Here is a 13,394-nt window from a genome sequence, read left to right as displayed (position 1 = left end):
AGGGTGGCTTAGGTGACCAGATAGGTTATTCTGTGGTCTGATTTGCTAGTTACTTCTCATATATTAGGATAAATAGAATTAGCCTTCTCTCTGTAGAGATTAAAATATTTTTATGTGTTTTTCATTCAAAAAGAAGATTATATGTTTTCTATATTTAGATTAAATTTTGACTTTGTATTCTTGGATTCCTCCACAGGTTTAAGTGATATTTCTCCATCTACAAGCTTGCCGCCCTTGGTTGAAGGCCAGCTACGCTGCTTTCTGAAACTTTCTGTTAATAAAGTCATATGGAAGATTGCAAAGCCTCCTGCTTGTGTACTTGTCCGGGTGAGATGGTGGGGAGAAACATCAGAAGGAACCCTCTTTTGTCCCAGAGATGCATTGCAGACTGAACCAAAAGCTGTGAGAACAACTACACGTTATGCTATTCGCTGTGGTCCAAAGCAGTTTACCTCTTATCTAACAGGTATGTTTTTGTCTTGTCATTTCATCTGCTTGCGTAGTAAGACGCATGTAGCTATGTCGTTAACAGTAGGTAGTATTATGTTCCTAGTAGCTGTGGCACTGTTAGTTATTGAGGATTCAGAGACGTTATAATTGCCATCATCATTTAGAGTATACTATGTGCTACCAGTTGATAGATATTATTTCTAATCTTTAATAACCCTGAAAGATAGATATTTTCTCTGTTTTATAGACAATGAGACTGAAGTCCAGAGAGATGAAGTGAATACTCTATATAAGGTTCTATAGTTGATAAATGGCAAAACTAGAATTTGAACCCACTTCTCTCTGACACCAAGACTCATTCACTTGTCACTACATTGTACTTCTTTAAGTAATAACTATAATCTCTACTCTGGAACTTCCATTATACTCAAGGGAAAAATTTACTAATAGTAAGGATATAAAATTTAGTAATAAAAATTTACTAGTAATACAAGATAATACATGCTAAGTACCAATTGAGTGTTTTAGTGAGTTAGTAGTACAGGTTTTCAGAGAAGGGAGGATCCCTCTACTGGGAACCAAGAGCCAAAATTTCATTTCTGTTCAAGGAAGGCATTCTGAATATACTCTGTTATTTCTCTATTCAAGTCAAGCTTTCATATATACATTTTAGATGGTGGACTTACCAAGTCAATTCAAGTCAGTAAAAAGCATTTAGCATGTAAGTATTGTTGGGCTAAGAATACAAGAGAGCCAGAGGTGAATTAAAGATTAACTTGTGCTTAAGTTTACATTCTTTCCAGAAGAAAATTTTGAAGACATCAAAATATAAAGAAAAAAACTCACTTATTCAAAAAATACGTATAAAATACTTAGCATGCATCAGACATTGTGCTTAGGTGCTGTGGAGATTATAAAAATGAATCAAAAGATTTAATCCAAATGGTATCTAATTCTAACTAAATTAACAGAGAAGTTTAGTTATGATATTAGGTAGAAAGTGATAAGAGCTTTTAAAAGATACCCGTAAATATTTGATTAAGAAAATTAATGAGACATAGGTGAGCCTGGATGTTAGTAAATAAGCAACGAATGTTGATACATTTCTCGTATTCTATACATGCACATTATTTTATACTCTACAGAGCACTTTTACACCTATTAGTTCATAGAATTTCCTGGTAACTTACATGATTAGATAAGTCAGGGACTGTGATATGTTAAGTAATTTGCCTAAAGTCATATAACAGCCATTAAGCAACTGCCATATAAAAGGATTCTGTGCTATGTGTTTTGTTTATAATACTACCATTCCTCACAGCCATGATATAGGTATTATGATGCCTATTTTATAGACAGCTGTGGCTTTCACAGAAATAGACTATGAATATCAGAGCCACAACACAATCACAGTTCTTCTAATTGTAAATCCAGTGCTCTTTTCACTACAGCATTCAACAGATGGTGAAAATAAATCATTTTCTCAACTTTGGTAAGAAAATATTCAGAAGTTACACTGTTCTGAAATAATCTCAAATTGCATATGCATGCATTGTATAAATTGGGACCATGAAGGTGTTAAGTCAAAGCAATCAATTGAAGAATCCAATTAAGGAGTTTATTTCCATTCCTTTTGGTTCTAAGTGCTCTCAGCATTTTAGTCCTCCAGATATTATTGAGGAATAAGTAATAAAATACTCCTGAGAAGCAGGGACCAGCTGCTGCATCTATATAAGAGAAGCCCTTTGTCCAGTTCAAAACTAGATATGGTGAGAATTTAAAAACTGAGAATTGTTACTTTTTTATGTCAAAACTAAAGCCTGAATCCTTGCCAAATATGTTAAAAAAAAAATACTCTTAAAGGTATTTTCCTTATCAAATAGTTGATATGCTAGCTATTTCTGTGTAATATTTTCCCTCCATTTGAGATATTTGTCATTGCTTTTCTCTAAAACTTTGTTTTTTTGATCTCGGCTTCGCTCTTTCCCACCCCCTGATTGATATGGTAATATATAGTTTATTTGAAAATAAAGTGATTTTTTTTTTTTTAAGTAAAAACATTTGGTAATGTGTACTCCTCTGCCCACTTCCAAAAAAAATAAATAAATAAATGAAAACTGTCTGCTGATGTTGTAATTGTTTCTGGTTAGATATGGCTGTGCTGGTGCTGGAAGTAATCACCAAACTTGAACATCTTCCAGTTGGTAGAGTTCAGATCAGTGGACTAGCCCAGCTTTCTCCAACCCATCACATCGATGGATTTTTTACCATTGTTTCACCAACATCTAAGAAACTTGGAGAACTCCAGGTAAAAATATAATTCTCTGCTACATAAAGTAAAACTTTAGGGGCACAAATATTTGAGTCTGTTTGTAGAATGGGAAGGTACATGACTCCCAAGTACCATGCAAATACCCACTCCATGCCTTTGTTCTTACCCAGTGACTGTTTTGTACTTATTTCCCACTTATTCATATCCTCTTAGTTCTATACTGCCCATCTCAAGTTCCAAGAATCCTTCACAGCTCCTTCTGCACTCATTCTTCTCTGTGCTCTCTGTTACTTTTATAACATGAATTACATAATCATTGTTCAGTTATAATCTTACATAGTCTCCAAAATCATGTATCTGTAGTTTCCTTTTAATTTCCTTTCCTTTTAGTTGATAGATTCCTTGAGAGACAGGACAGTATTTTCTTCTTTCTTTTTCCCCACAGCTCCTAAGGTAGTGCCAAGCAGTAATAGCTTGTTTGACTCATTTAAGTGGTATCTTTGATGTTCATTCATTCATTCAGCCTACATTTTTTTGATAGTCTGTTATGTGCCATTAATTTAGGATACAGAGATAAGAGATCTCCTTTCAATTAGTTTTCCACAGTCAGGTGGGATGAAATAGAAAAGAGTAACAAATAGAACACAGTGTGATACATACATAGTAAATATATGTACTAGATAGTGGGAAAGAACATAGAAGGGTCCCTTTCTGAGGGAGACTCTGGGAGTTCTTCCTGGAGAAATCCTTGAGAAATGTGGTGAGTTTAATACTTTGTCAAATATATTCTAAAATATGTATAGAAATTTAAGCAAATATTTAAGAAAGCAGTTCAAAAAAGATGAAGAAAGAACATATAACATTACCAGATGTAAGAATTTGTTATAAAACCATAAGCACATAATTGTGTCAAAGGAAGAGAATGAAGTCCAGAAATAGATTTAAGGAAGTGAAAGAACTTGGGCTTCCCTGCTGGCTCAGTGGTGAAGAATCTGCCTACAATGAAGGAGCCTCAGAAGACTCAGGTTTGATCCCTGGGTCAGAAAGATTCGCCTGGAGGGAGGGAATACTCCTCCAGATCCCCTGGAGAATCCCATGGAGAGAGGAGCCTGGCGAACTACAGTTTGTAGGATCACAGAGTTAGACACAACTGAAGAAACTGATTGTGCATGCACGCAAATGAAAACTTGGCACTTTCTATACTCTATCATATTTTTATTTATAATATTATTTAAAGATAGTGACACCTTATAGTGGTAACTTTGTGGTTAAATGAGACTGGATTACTCCTGCTTTTCTCATATGGTACAATATTGCATCAGACCAGCAAAAACAGTTTGGCATTGTGTTTCAAGAGCCATAAAAATGATCATATATCATTTACCTTAATAATTCTACTGCTGGGGACTTGTATTAAGGAAATACCATAAAAATAGAGGAAAGTAATGCTTAGGACTGGTTATGGAAATGCACTTCTAATATTGAAAATATTCAGACAATTTCATTAGACAATATTAAGACCAAAGTCTATCAGTGGAATATTTTGTTTCCATAAAAGATAAAATTATATTGTTATGATTGTGTAGCAACATGGAAAAATTATTTTGGATTGATAACAGAATTGAAAGTGTACTCACATATATGCATATGATCAGTGACTATGGAGAGAAAAACAAGGGGAAATAACACAATTGAAATATAGAATTCTAGGTGGGTTCTTTTCCTATTTTTAAAAAAATTTATTCATTTATTTTTGAGTGTGCTGGGTCTTCATTACTGCACACAGGCTTTCTCTATTTGCAGCGAGCTGGGGCTATTCTCTAGTTGTGGTACACACGCTTCTCATGATGTGGTGGCTTCTCTTGTTGAAGAGAATTTCTCTTGTTGAAGTGGGCTTTTGGTACATGGACTTCAGTAGTTGCAGCAGTTGAGCTCAGTGGTTGTGGGTCAGGGGCTCTAGACCACTGGCTTGGTAGTTGTGGTGCACAGATCCAGTTGCCCTGGGGCATGTAGAATCTTCCTAGACCAGAGATCTAACCCGTGTTTCCTGCATTGGCAGGTAGACTCACAACCACTGGACCACCAGGGAAGTCCTCTTTTCCTATTTAAATTAAATATAATTCACATGCTCTAGAATTCACCCTTTTAAAGTATATAATTCTGTAATTTTTAGTATATTCATAAGAATGTGCAACCATCATGATTATCTAATTCCAGAACATTTTTATCACCCCAAAAAGAAACAATATACCCCTTAGTAGTCATTCCCCTTTTTACTTTCTCCAGCTCCTGGCAACCACTGATTTACTTTGTCTCCATAAATTACCTGTTCTGAGTATTTTGTATAAATGATGTAATATGTAGCCTTTTGTATCTGACTTCTTTCACTTAATATAATGTTTTAAAGGTTCATCCATGTTGTAACATGAACCAGTACTTTATTCCTTATTGTAGCTAAATAATATTCTATTGTATGGATATATCACATGTTGTTTATCCATTCTTCAGTTGACAGACATTTGGATTGTTTCAACTTTCTGACTTTTATGAATAATGCTGCTATGAACATTTGCATACAGGTTTTTTTGTGAACAGATGCTTTCAGTTCCTTTGTATATACCTTGGTGTAGAATTGTGATCATGTGGTAGCTGTTTAAACTTTGAGGAACTCCTGGACTGTTTTCTAAGGTGTTGGATCATTTTTTTCCCCTTATTTGAATGTCAGCTGATAAAATAATACTATATGTTTTTTTATTTAAATATCATTGGACTTGTTGGAGAATTGTTTTTATAGAGTCTTAGAGACAGAGGTTAGATTTTGAAAGATTATGGAATAAGTAAATGCATAGTAATTACAGTGAAGAAGTAGAAATAACAGAGACTTCTACTCTCTAGAGAGAGATAGTGTAACCTAATGGATATAGCACCAGACTTGGACATGGAAAAATTGGTTGGTGTTCATTTGTACTCTCTGAGTTTCGGTATCTTATTTTGTAAAATGAAGATAATAACTTTTACCTTATAGCCTTGTTGCAGGGATTAAGTAATATGAAAAAAAATGTGGAAGCACTTAATATGGTGCCCAGGCATATGAGAGTCACATATAAAATTTACTTGAATTGTAGAGGAAAAGATTGATAGTGGGTGGTAGAATTGAGAAATTTGTTGATACTTTAGAAGAGGAATTGGCACACTGCCTAGTGATCTGAATCTGGCTTTCTAACTGAAAGCTTTCTTATATTTTTAAAGGGTCATTTTAAAAAAGATTGTTCAATCCAGCTGAAAATATTTACCCTCCGCCCCTTTACAGAATGAGTTTGCTGACCCTTTGTAGAGAGTAAGAGACCTGATTTGTAGACCAAGAGAAAAGCAAGTGAAGAAAGATACTGAAAATAAAAGAGGATAATTGAGCAAGGTTAATTATCTGGAAAAGGTCAGATTTCATTCCAGTCCCAAAGGCAATTTCAAAGAATGTTCAAACGTACAGTTGTACTCATTTCACACACTAGCAAAGTAATGCTCAAAATCCTTCAAGCTAGGCTTCAATAGTATGTGAACTTAGAACTTCCAGATGTACAAGCTGGATTTAGAAAAGGCAGAGGAACCAGAGATCAAATTGCCAACATCCATTGGATCACAAAAAAAAGCTAGAAAATTCCAGAAAAAAATCTACTTCTGCTTCATTAGCTACTGTAAAGCCTTTGACTATGTAGATCTCAACAAACTGTGGAAGATTCTTAAAAAGAGATGGGAATACCAGACCACCTTACCTGCCTCCTGCAAAACCTGTATGTGGGTCAAGAAGCAACAATTAGAACTGAACATGGAACAATGGACTGATTCTAAATTGGGAAAGGAATACATCAAGGCTGTATATTGTCACCCTGCTTATTTAACTTATATGCAGAGTACATCATGCAAAATGCTGGGCTGGATGAAGCGCAAGCTGGAATCAAGATTGCTGGGAGAAATACCAATAACCTTAGCTAGGCAGATAACACCACCCTAATGGCAGAAAGCAAAGAGGAATTAAAGAGCCTCTTGATGAAGGTGAAAGAGGAGAGTGAAAAGGCTGACTTAAAACTCAGCATTGAAAAAACTAAGATCATGGCATCCGGTCCCATCACTTCACGGTAAATAGATGGGGAAACAATGGAAACTGTCAGACTTTTTCTTGGGCTCCAAAATTACTGCGGATGGTGATTATAGCTGTGAAATTAGAAGACGCTTGCCTTAAATATGGTGGTGGTCACTTGCATCTGAACATAGTTTTGGCCTTCCTTGTTGGCTCAGCAGTAAAGAATCCACCTGCCAATGCAGGAGACACTGGTTCTATGCCAGGGTCAGGAAGATCCCCTGGAGAAGGAACTAGCAACCCACTCCAGTATTCTTGCCTGGGAAATCTACTCCAGCTAATTTTTGCCACATTGGAATGGGGACCCAGGATTGTTGGAACTTCTGATTTTTCAAGAGAAGCCAGAAATTCAAATTTTTACCTAAAATCTGTTTTTTTAATCACCGTTAAATAATTTTTAAATCTTAACAAATGCTATATTGACCAGCATAAATCTGAAAAATAGATATACTAGTTTGCTCTCTCCAATACTGATAGATGTTGTAAATGTAGAAGACGACTGTGGGCAACTTAGTGCCAAAGAGCATTGAGTCATTGAGAGAACACTGATTTGTGTTCTTAAGGATATTTCATTAACAGATACGTGAATCATGTGGTATATTCAAGGTATTTGTGGTTGGCATGGAATCTAGAAAAGATGTGGTATATTTGGGCAGTCGAATGATGATCTGGCAATGGCATGATAAAGGAATAAGTCAACCTCCCTTATCCTAGCTAGTAAAAGAAGTAGTTTCCTTTGGAGAAACTTTGGGGGAAATGAGGACACTTTAAGAGAGATGTTCAGTTAAAGTGTAAAGTGATAAGGTAGTTCGTACCCAGTAGAAGCTCTGCAGGGCTCAGTGAAGGGGTTGTCAAAGGAATGAGCACCAGGGTGAACTTTGATTGGGGGCGGAGCATAACTGCTGTGGACTGAAGTGAGAATCTGCGAGATGAACACAGGAGTGTATTGGGTACACTGTACGGAAACAGAGGGGTTAGGAGTGGAGATTGCTTGAACTGGTAGGAATTATTGGAACAGTATTCTGTTTTACACCTGTAAAACTTGACTCATGCTTTTTTCTCTGCCTGGAATGTTTTACCTCAGTCCCCACTCAACTTTATTGCTCACTCATATTTAAGGTTCTGAACCCAAGTATTTATTTTTCAGTCCTGGAAGCCATCTCTGGCCCTTTTTCCTCACCTCTTCCCCAAGCCCAGACCCCTCTTTTGTGTTCCTGCAGCACCCAGTACACATATTTATCCTTAAAACTCATCATTTTATATTAAAATTACTTCTTGTTAAATTTCCCTACAAGATGGCTTCCCTGGTGGCTCAGATGATAAAGAATCTGCCTGCAATGCAGGAGACCCAGGTTCAATCCCTGAGTCGGAAAGATCCCCTGGAGAAGGTAACAGTAGCCCACTCCAGTATCCTTGCCTAGAGAATTCCATGGACAGAGGAGCGTGGTGGGCTGTAGTCCATGGGGTTGCAAAGAGTTGGACACTTCTGAGCAGCTAACCCTTTCACTTTCACAAGATACTCTGATCCTGTGGGTCATATTGCATGTTTCATTATCTCTTTGCCCCAGGCAAGTAGCACAGAACTTAGCATTGATCTCAAAAAATACTTGTTAATTGAACAAAGGAGTTAGACCAGCACCTATATATTCATTGTAAAGTAGATGTGGCAGGTACCTGGACTTGCTTTTTTTCCCCCCTCACTGGTAATAGAGACCATTGAGTTGTTTTGTAACTAGTTCAAATTTTTTAAGGAAAAAGCAAAACTAGGACTAGCCAGTAGGTCATTGTTAAGGCCAGGGACTCTATCTTTATTCTCAGTGTCTCCTTTGTTTTTAGAATACAGTGGCTGTCTTTTGGCAAGTGATAAATGGTAGGGGACAATTTTCTGACACATTTGGGCAGCCAGGATTTTATGTGATCCTCTTATAGAGTGACTGCACGAAGTATTTATCCCACTGCATTCTGGTCATTTGAAGAAAATCTTGATGAATAGATTTAAAGGACTTTGTGCTACCTGGTTCATGAACAAAGTTCTCATCAAGACCCAGGTGTGTTTATTGAGTCTCTGCCTTGACAATTTCTCCACACAAATTACTCCATTGAACTTCCCAGAGACTTCTTAAAATGTTTAACTGAAATCTTTCATTTTTGCCTTAGGCCATTTATCATTATGTGACTCTCTTTGGCTCCTTTAACGATTCCTTCTGCTTTCTTTGTCATTGTAGTCTAACTTTGAACACTGCTTTTTTTTTCTTTGGGAGTACATTATTCAGTTTCTTCTCTAAAGTTTTGCTTTAGGCTCTGTTTTACTTTTTACTCCCCCATTGGACTTTGTTTAGCTTTTCAGAGAACTGGAGAGTTTTTCAGTGAGTGCCTGAATTCAGTGGAGTGAGATGATAAAGGAAACTTCAAGAAAACTAAAACTTTACATCTCACTGTTCCTCCCTCTTCACCCTGCCTCCTCCCCAGCATAGAACTAGGGCCTTATTTTTCTCAAATAACTAGCAATAAGGATGCAGCAAGTTGTTTTTCTATTTGTCAGACCATTAGTCATTATTATGCATACTTGATGTGTGCACTAAGTATGTGCTATGCTGATTAGTCTACAGAAAAATGAATGAGACAGTCCATGCTTTTGAGAAATTCATAATCTAATTAGGATAACAAATAAACTGAAAGTACAAATCCCTCCTTTAAGCGTCTGCTTTTTTTTTTAATCTTCAAATTAGGATAATATACTTTCCTGACAGAATTATATCATCGCATCAGCTTCTCTATGTGAGGAATGTAGCACAGTTTCTGGCCTCTTATAGTATTCAATAAATGGTGGTTATATGAATGGATAGATAACAGAGTAAGTAGAAAAATGGAAAACGGAGTGGCCATAACATCTCTGCCTAGACACAAAAAAGTTTTCATAGAGGAAATAATACTGGAGGAAATCTGCATATAGAGGCATAAAGGAATGAAAAATAAGGTAAATTTAGAAAACTCTTAATTAATTAGTAAATCTAGAAGAGGGAGATGGGGGAGGAGAGCACAGTGAGAGATGAGTCTTCTGATATAGGCAGGAATTTGAACTTGATCCTATAAGAAATGGGGGTCATTAATTTATATTGAACAGTTTAAAAATTAATCAGTGCTAAAAAATAAAACTTCTAATACATTGCATGTCTCTTTCAGGTCTCACTTGTTCTGGAGCCTTTGTCAGAAACTTATGACAGCTACAATCCTCTTCCTACCACTAACATGATAGAAAATGTGCTTTTATCTGAGCAGGGATTCAGAGAATATTCTGAAGCAAGCAATACTCAATTTCTAGTTCCATCAAGGCTTCATAGGATCCCTACTACCAAAATTGATGGAAAAGATTTAGCAGCTAATAGCAGTAGGTCAACCCCGCCAAGGTAATTACCACACCTAATACCAGTCGGTCTGTCAGCTAACTCCCACTGAACACATAATGTTTGTCTTTCATTTGTGGTTGCTTAAAAGACTAAAGGTAGTCATTTCACCAAATAAGTATTAAGTACTCACTGTTTCCTGGTGCTGGGCATAGAAATTAATAAGAGGCAGTTCCTGTTTTATAGATGGCTCATAATCTAGTGAGGAGGCCAATACACAGATAAATAAGTATGTCTAAGTCATATAGAGATGCTATGATAGATGGGCAATGAAGGGAAAGAGGGAAACGGCAGTGTTTTGTGAAAGGGAATGAAGGAAGAAAGATAGATTTTGATTTTAAATAATTATCAGGCATTTGCTTTGTGTCAGGCTCAGCACTGAGCTTTTTGTTTCATTGTCTCACTTTAGCCACAACCATACCATAGGTAAAACATCTATTATTTATTTCATTTGGGAGATGAAAACAGATTTACAAAGTCTGAGCTACACTGCTGTACGCCACTGATCCACTTTCTGTCTCTGATGAAGTATAATGTTACCATAATGGTTAATATACTGCTGAAGTTCTCCTTTATTTTAAAACAGGGGGAAAGATCACTTGTACTTTGCAGAGAACTCAGATACAATAAAAGACTCTTTTGGTGGACTCCAGCACCATCTTAATTCAGGACAGAGTTTAGAGTCTGTGACTCTGAAAGGCCAAGCCCCACGGAAGCAGATGTCCCTTCTCAACAGTTCTGAATTCCAGCCTCAAATTAGCACAGTTGCCAAGAGTCACAGTGACTCATGCATTCTTTCTTCAAACAACCCCCCTACCAAGGACCTTCTTTCAGGTATGTATATATTTGTGAACTGAGACTAAGCTATATTTATTGGGACTCTGCTCGTTAAGCAACATACGAAGAGAAGCAAGACTTCTGTTTGAACTAAATAGGCAAGTAAAAGTGAGTAATCTTACTAGAGTCCAGAATCTCTAACCATTGAAGGGCTGCTCTACTAAACCACTGAATTACTTCTAAATAATTATTGGGTGCTTATAATTTTAAGTTTAGAGAAGGCCATTTAAAGTGAACCTCAGTATGCAAGGAAAGTCTTTATCGCAGAAAAATATTAGTCCTTGTTTTTTTCCAGATAATTCAAAGGGAATAAAAATTTTGTCTCATCAGAATTTACTTATACCATTGTGCAGAGGCTAGTACTAAATCTGTTTCATATTCTGAAAATTGTTGGTTTCACTGGGAACATTCATTGCACAAAAACTGCTAATCTTAAGCCTGGGAGTTAAATATGACTGACAACCAAACAGAAATAGAAAGGAGTCAGTTTACCTGTGTAAGAACTCAGACTGAAATTTTAAAAGAAAATAGCAACTGGATCAGATTACCTCATGTTGGAGAGTGGTACTATAAAAGCAGTTTTGGTACCTTGTGTTGCACTGTAATGGTCAGCAATATATCTCTGACATCAACAGCATGACATGAATTTGTTGCCATCCTCACAAGTAAAATTTCCAAAGTATAATATCTATGACAGTAGTAGAAAAGTCTTTTAAATTAAAACTGCTTGGGTGCATAATTTACATTAATAAGGACTTTTTTTAATGAAGAAAAACATTGTGTTCATATTTTTCAACTAAAGTGTCTGTGATCCCCTATTTTAAAAAATATACCCTGATGATAATATTTTATACTTTAATGCAACCCTAGGCTGCACTAACAAAGAAAATTGTCCCACTATACTCAGCACTTGTCGTCTCACACCTAGAATATTTTGTATAGACCTGGGAACCAGACTTTGAGAACCAGGCTTTCATTAAGCAGTTATTTATTCAGTACTTATCAAATGTCTGACACTCTTCTAGGTGTGAGGAATACAGCAGTTTTTTTTTTTTAAAGGCCCAAAATCTTACCCTATGGATCTTCTATTGTAGATGGGAACAGATGATAAACTAGGTAAATATGTAGTGTTAGATGGTGATAATGGCAGTGGGGAAAAATGAAGCAGGGAAAAAGAGGGAATGCTGTTTTATACATCTTGGCAAAGGAAGGCCCCTTTAAGAAGTTAATATTAAAGATCTATAGAAGATGAGTTCCTTCTAAGGAGAGTATCTAGACTAGAGTACTCATTTCACATGCTAGCAAGGTAAGGCTCAAAATCCTTCAGGCTAGGCTTTAGCAATACGTGAACCAAGAACTTCAGATGTACAAGCTGGAGTTAGAAAAGGCAGAGGAACCAGAGATCAAATTGCTAACATCCGTTGGATCATTGAAAAAGCAAGAGAGTTCCAGAAAAACATCTACTACTGCTTTATTGACTATGCCAAAGCCTTTGACTATGTGGATCACAACAAACTGTGGAAAATTCTTAAAGAGATGGGAATACCAGACCACCTTACCTGCCTCCTGAGAAATCTGTATACAGGTCAAGAAGCAACAGTTAGAACTGGACATGGAACAACAGATTGGTTCCAAATTGGGAAAGTGTGTCAAGGCTGTGTATTGTCACCCTGCTTATTTAACTTGTATGCAGAGTACATCATGAGAAACGCTGGGCTGGATGAAGCACAAGCTGGAATCAAGATTGCCAGGGGAAATGTCAATAACCTTAGATACGCAGATGAAACCATCCTAATGACAGAAAGCAAAGAGGAAATAAAGAGCCTCTTGATGAAGGTGAAACAGGAGAGTGAAAAAACTGCCTTAAAACTCAACAGTCAAAAAAAACTAAGATCATGGCATCTGGTCCTATAACTTCATGGCAAATAGATGGGGGAAAAAATGGACAGTGAGAGACTTTATTTTCTTGGGCTCCAAAGTCACTGTGGACAGTGACTGCAGCCATGAAATTAAAAGACACTTGATCCTTGGAAGAAATGCTATAACAAACCTAAGAGAGCATGTTAATTAGCAGAGACATTACTTTGCCGACAAAGGTCTGTCTAGTCAAAGTTATGGTTTTTCTAGTAGTCATGTACAGTTGTGAGAGTTGGACCATAAAGAAGGCTGAGCATTGAAGAATGGATGCTTTCAAACTGTGGTGCTGGAGAAGACTGTTGAGAGTCCCTTGGGTAACAAGGAGATCAAACCAGTCAATCCTAAAGGAAATCAGTCTGGAATATTCATTGGAGGGACT

General features: G+C 36.6%; 1 protein-coding gene across 6 annotated transcripts in view; it reads left to right on the top strand.

Moving 5' to 3' along the window:
- The window catches only part of C2CD3 (C2 domain containing 3 centriole elongation regulator), a 118,781-nt gene that overhangs the window by 3,124 nt on the left and 102,263 nt on the right, over positions 1-13,394 (top strand). For 5 of the 6 annotated variants that reach the window (XM_061150019.1, XM_061150027.1, XM_061150037.1 and 2 more), the window contains exons 2-5: positions 197-466; positions 2,601-2,758; positions 10,041-10,264; positions 10,848-11,095. In XM_061150019.1, coding sequence (XP_061006002.1) covers positions 197-466; positions 2,601-2,758; positions 10,041-10,264; positions 10,848-11,095 — 900 coding nt within the window. Of the gene's footprint in view, positions 1-196; positions 467-2,600; positions 2,759-10,040; positions 10,265-10,847; positions 11,096-13,394 lie in introns of those variants that run through there. The other variant, XM_061150052.1, reaches the window with a different exon arrangement.

Source organism: Dama dama, chromosome 1 (genome assembly GCF_033118175.1).
Source record: "Dama dama isolate Ldn47 chromosome 1, ASM3311817v1, whole genome shotgun sequence".
Taxonomy (NCBI): Eukaryota; Metazoa; Chordata; class Mammalia; order Artiodactyla; family Cervidae; genus Dama; species Dama dama.
This window is presented reverse-complemented; position numbering and strand designations above follow the sequence as displayed.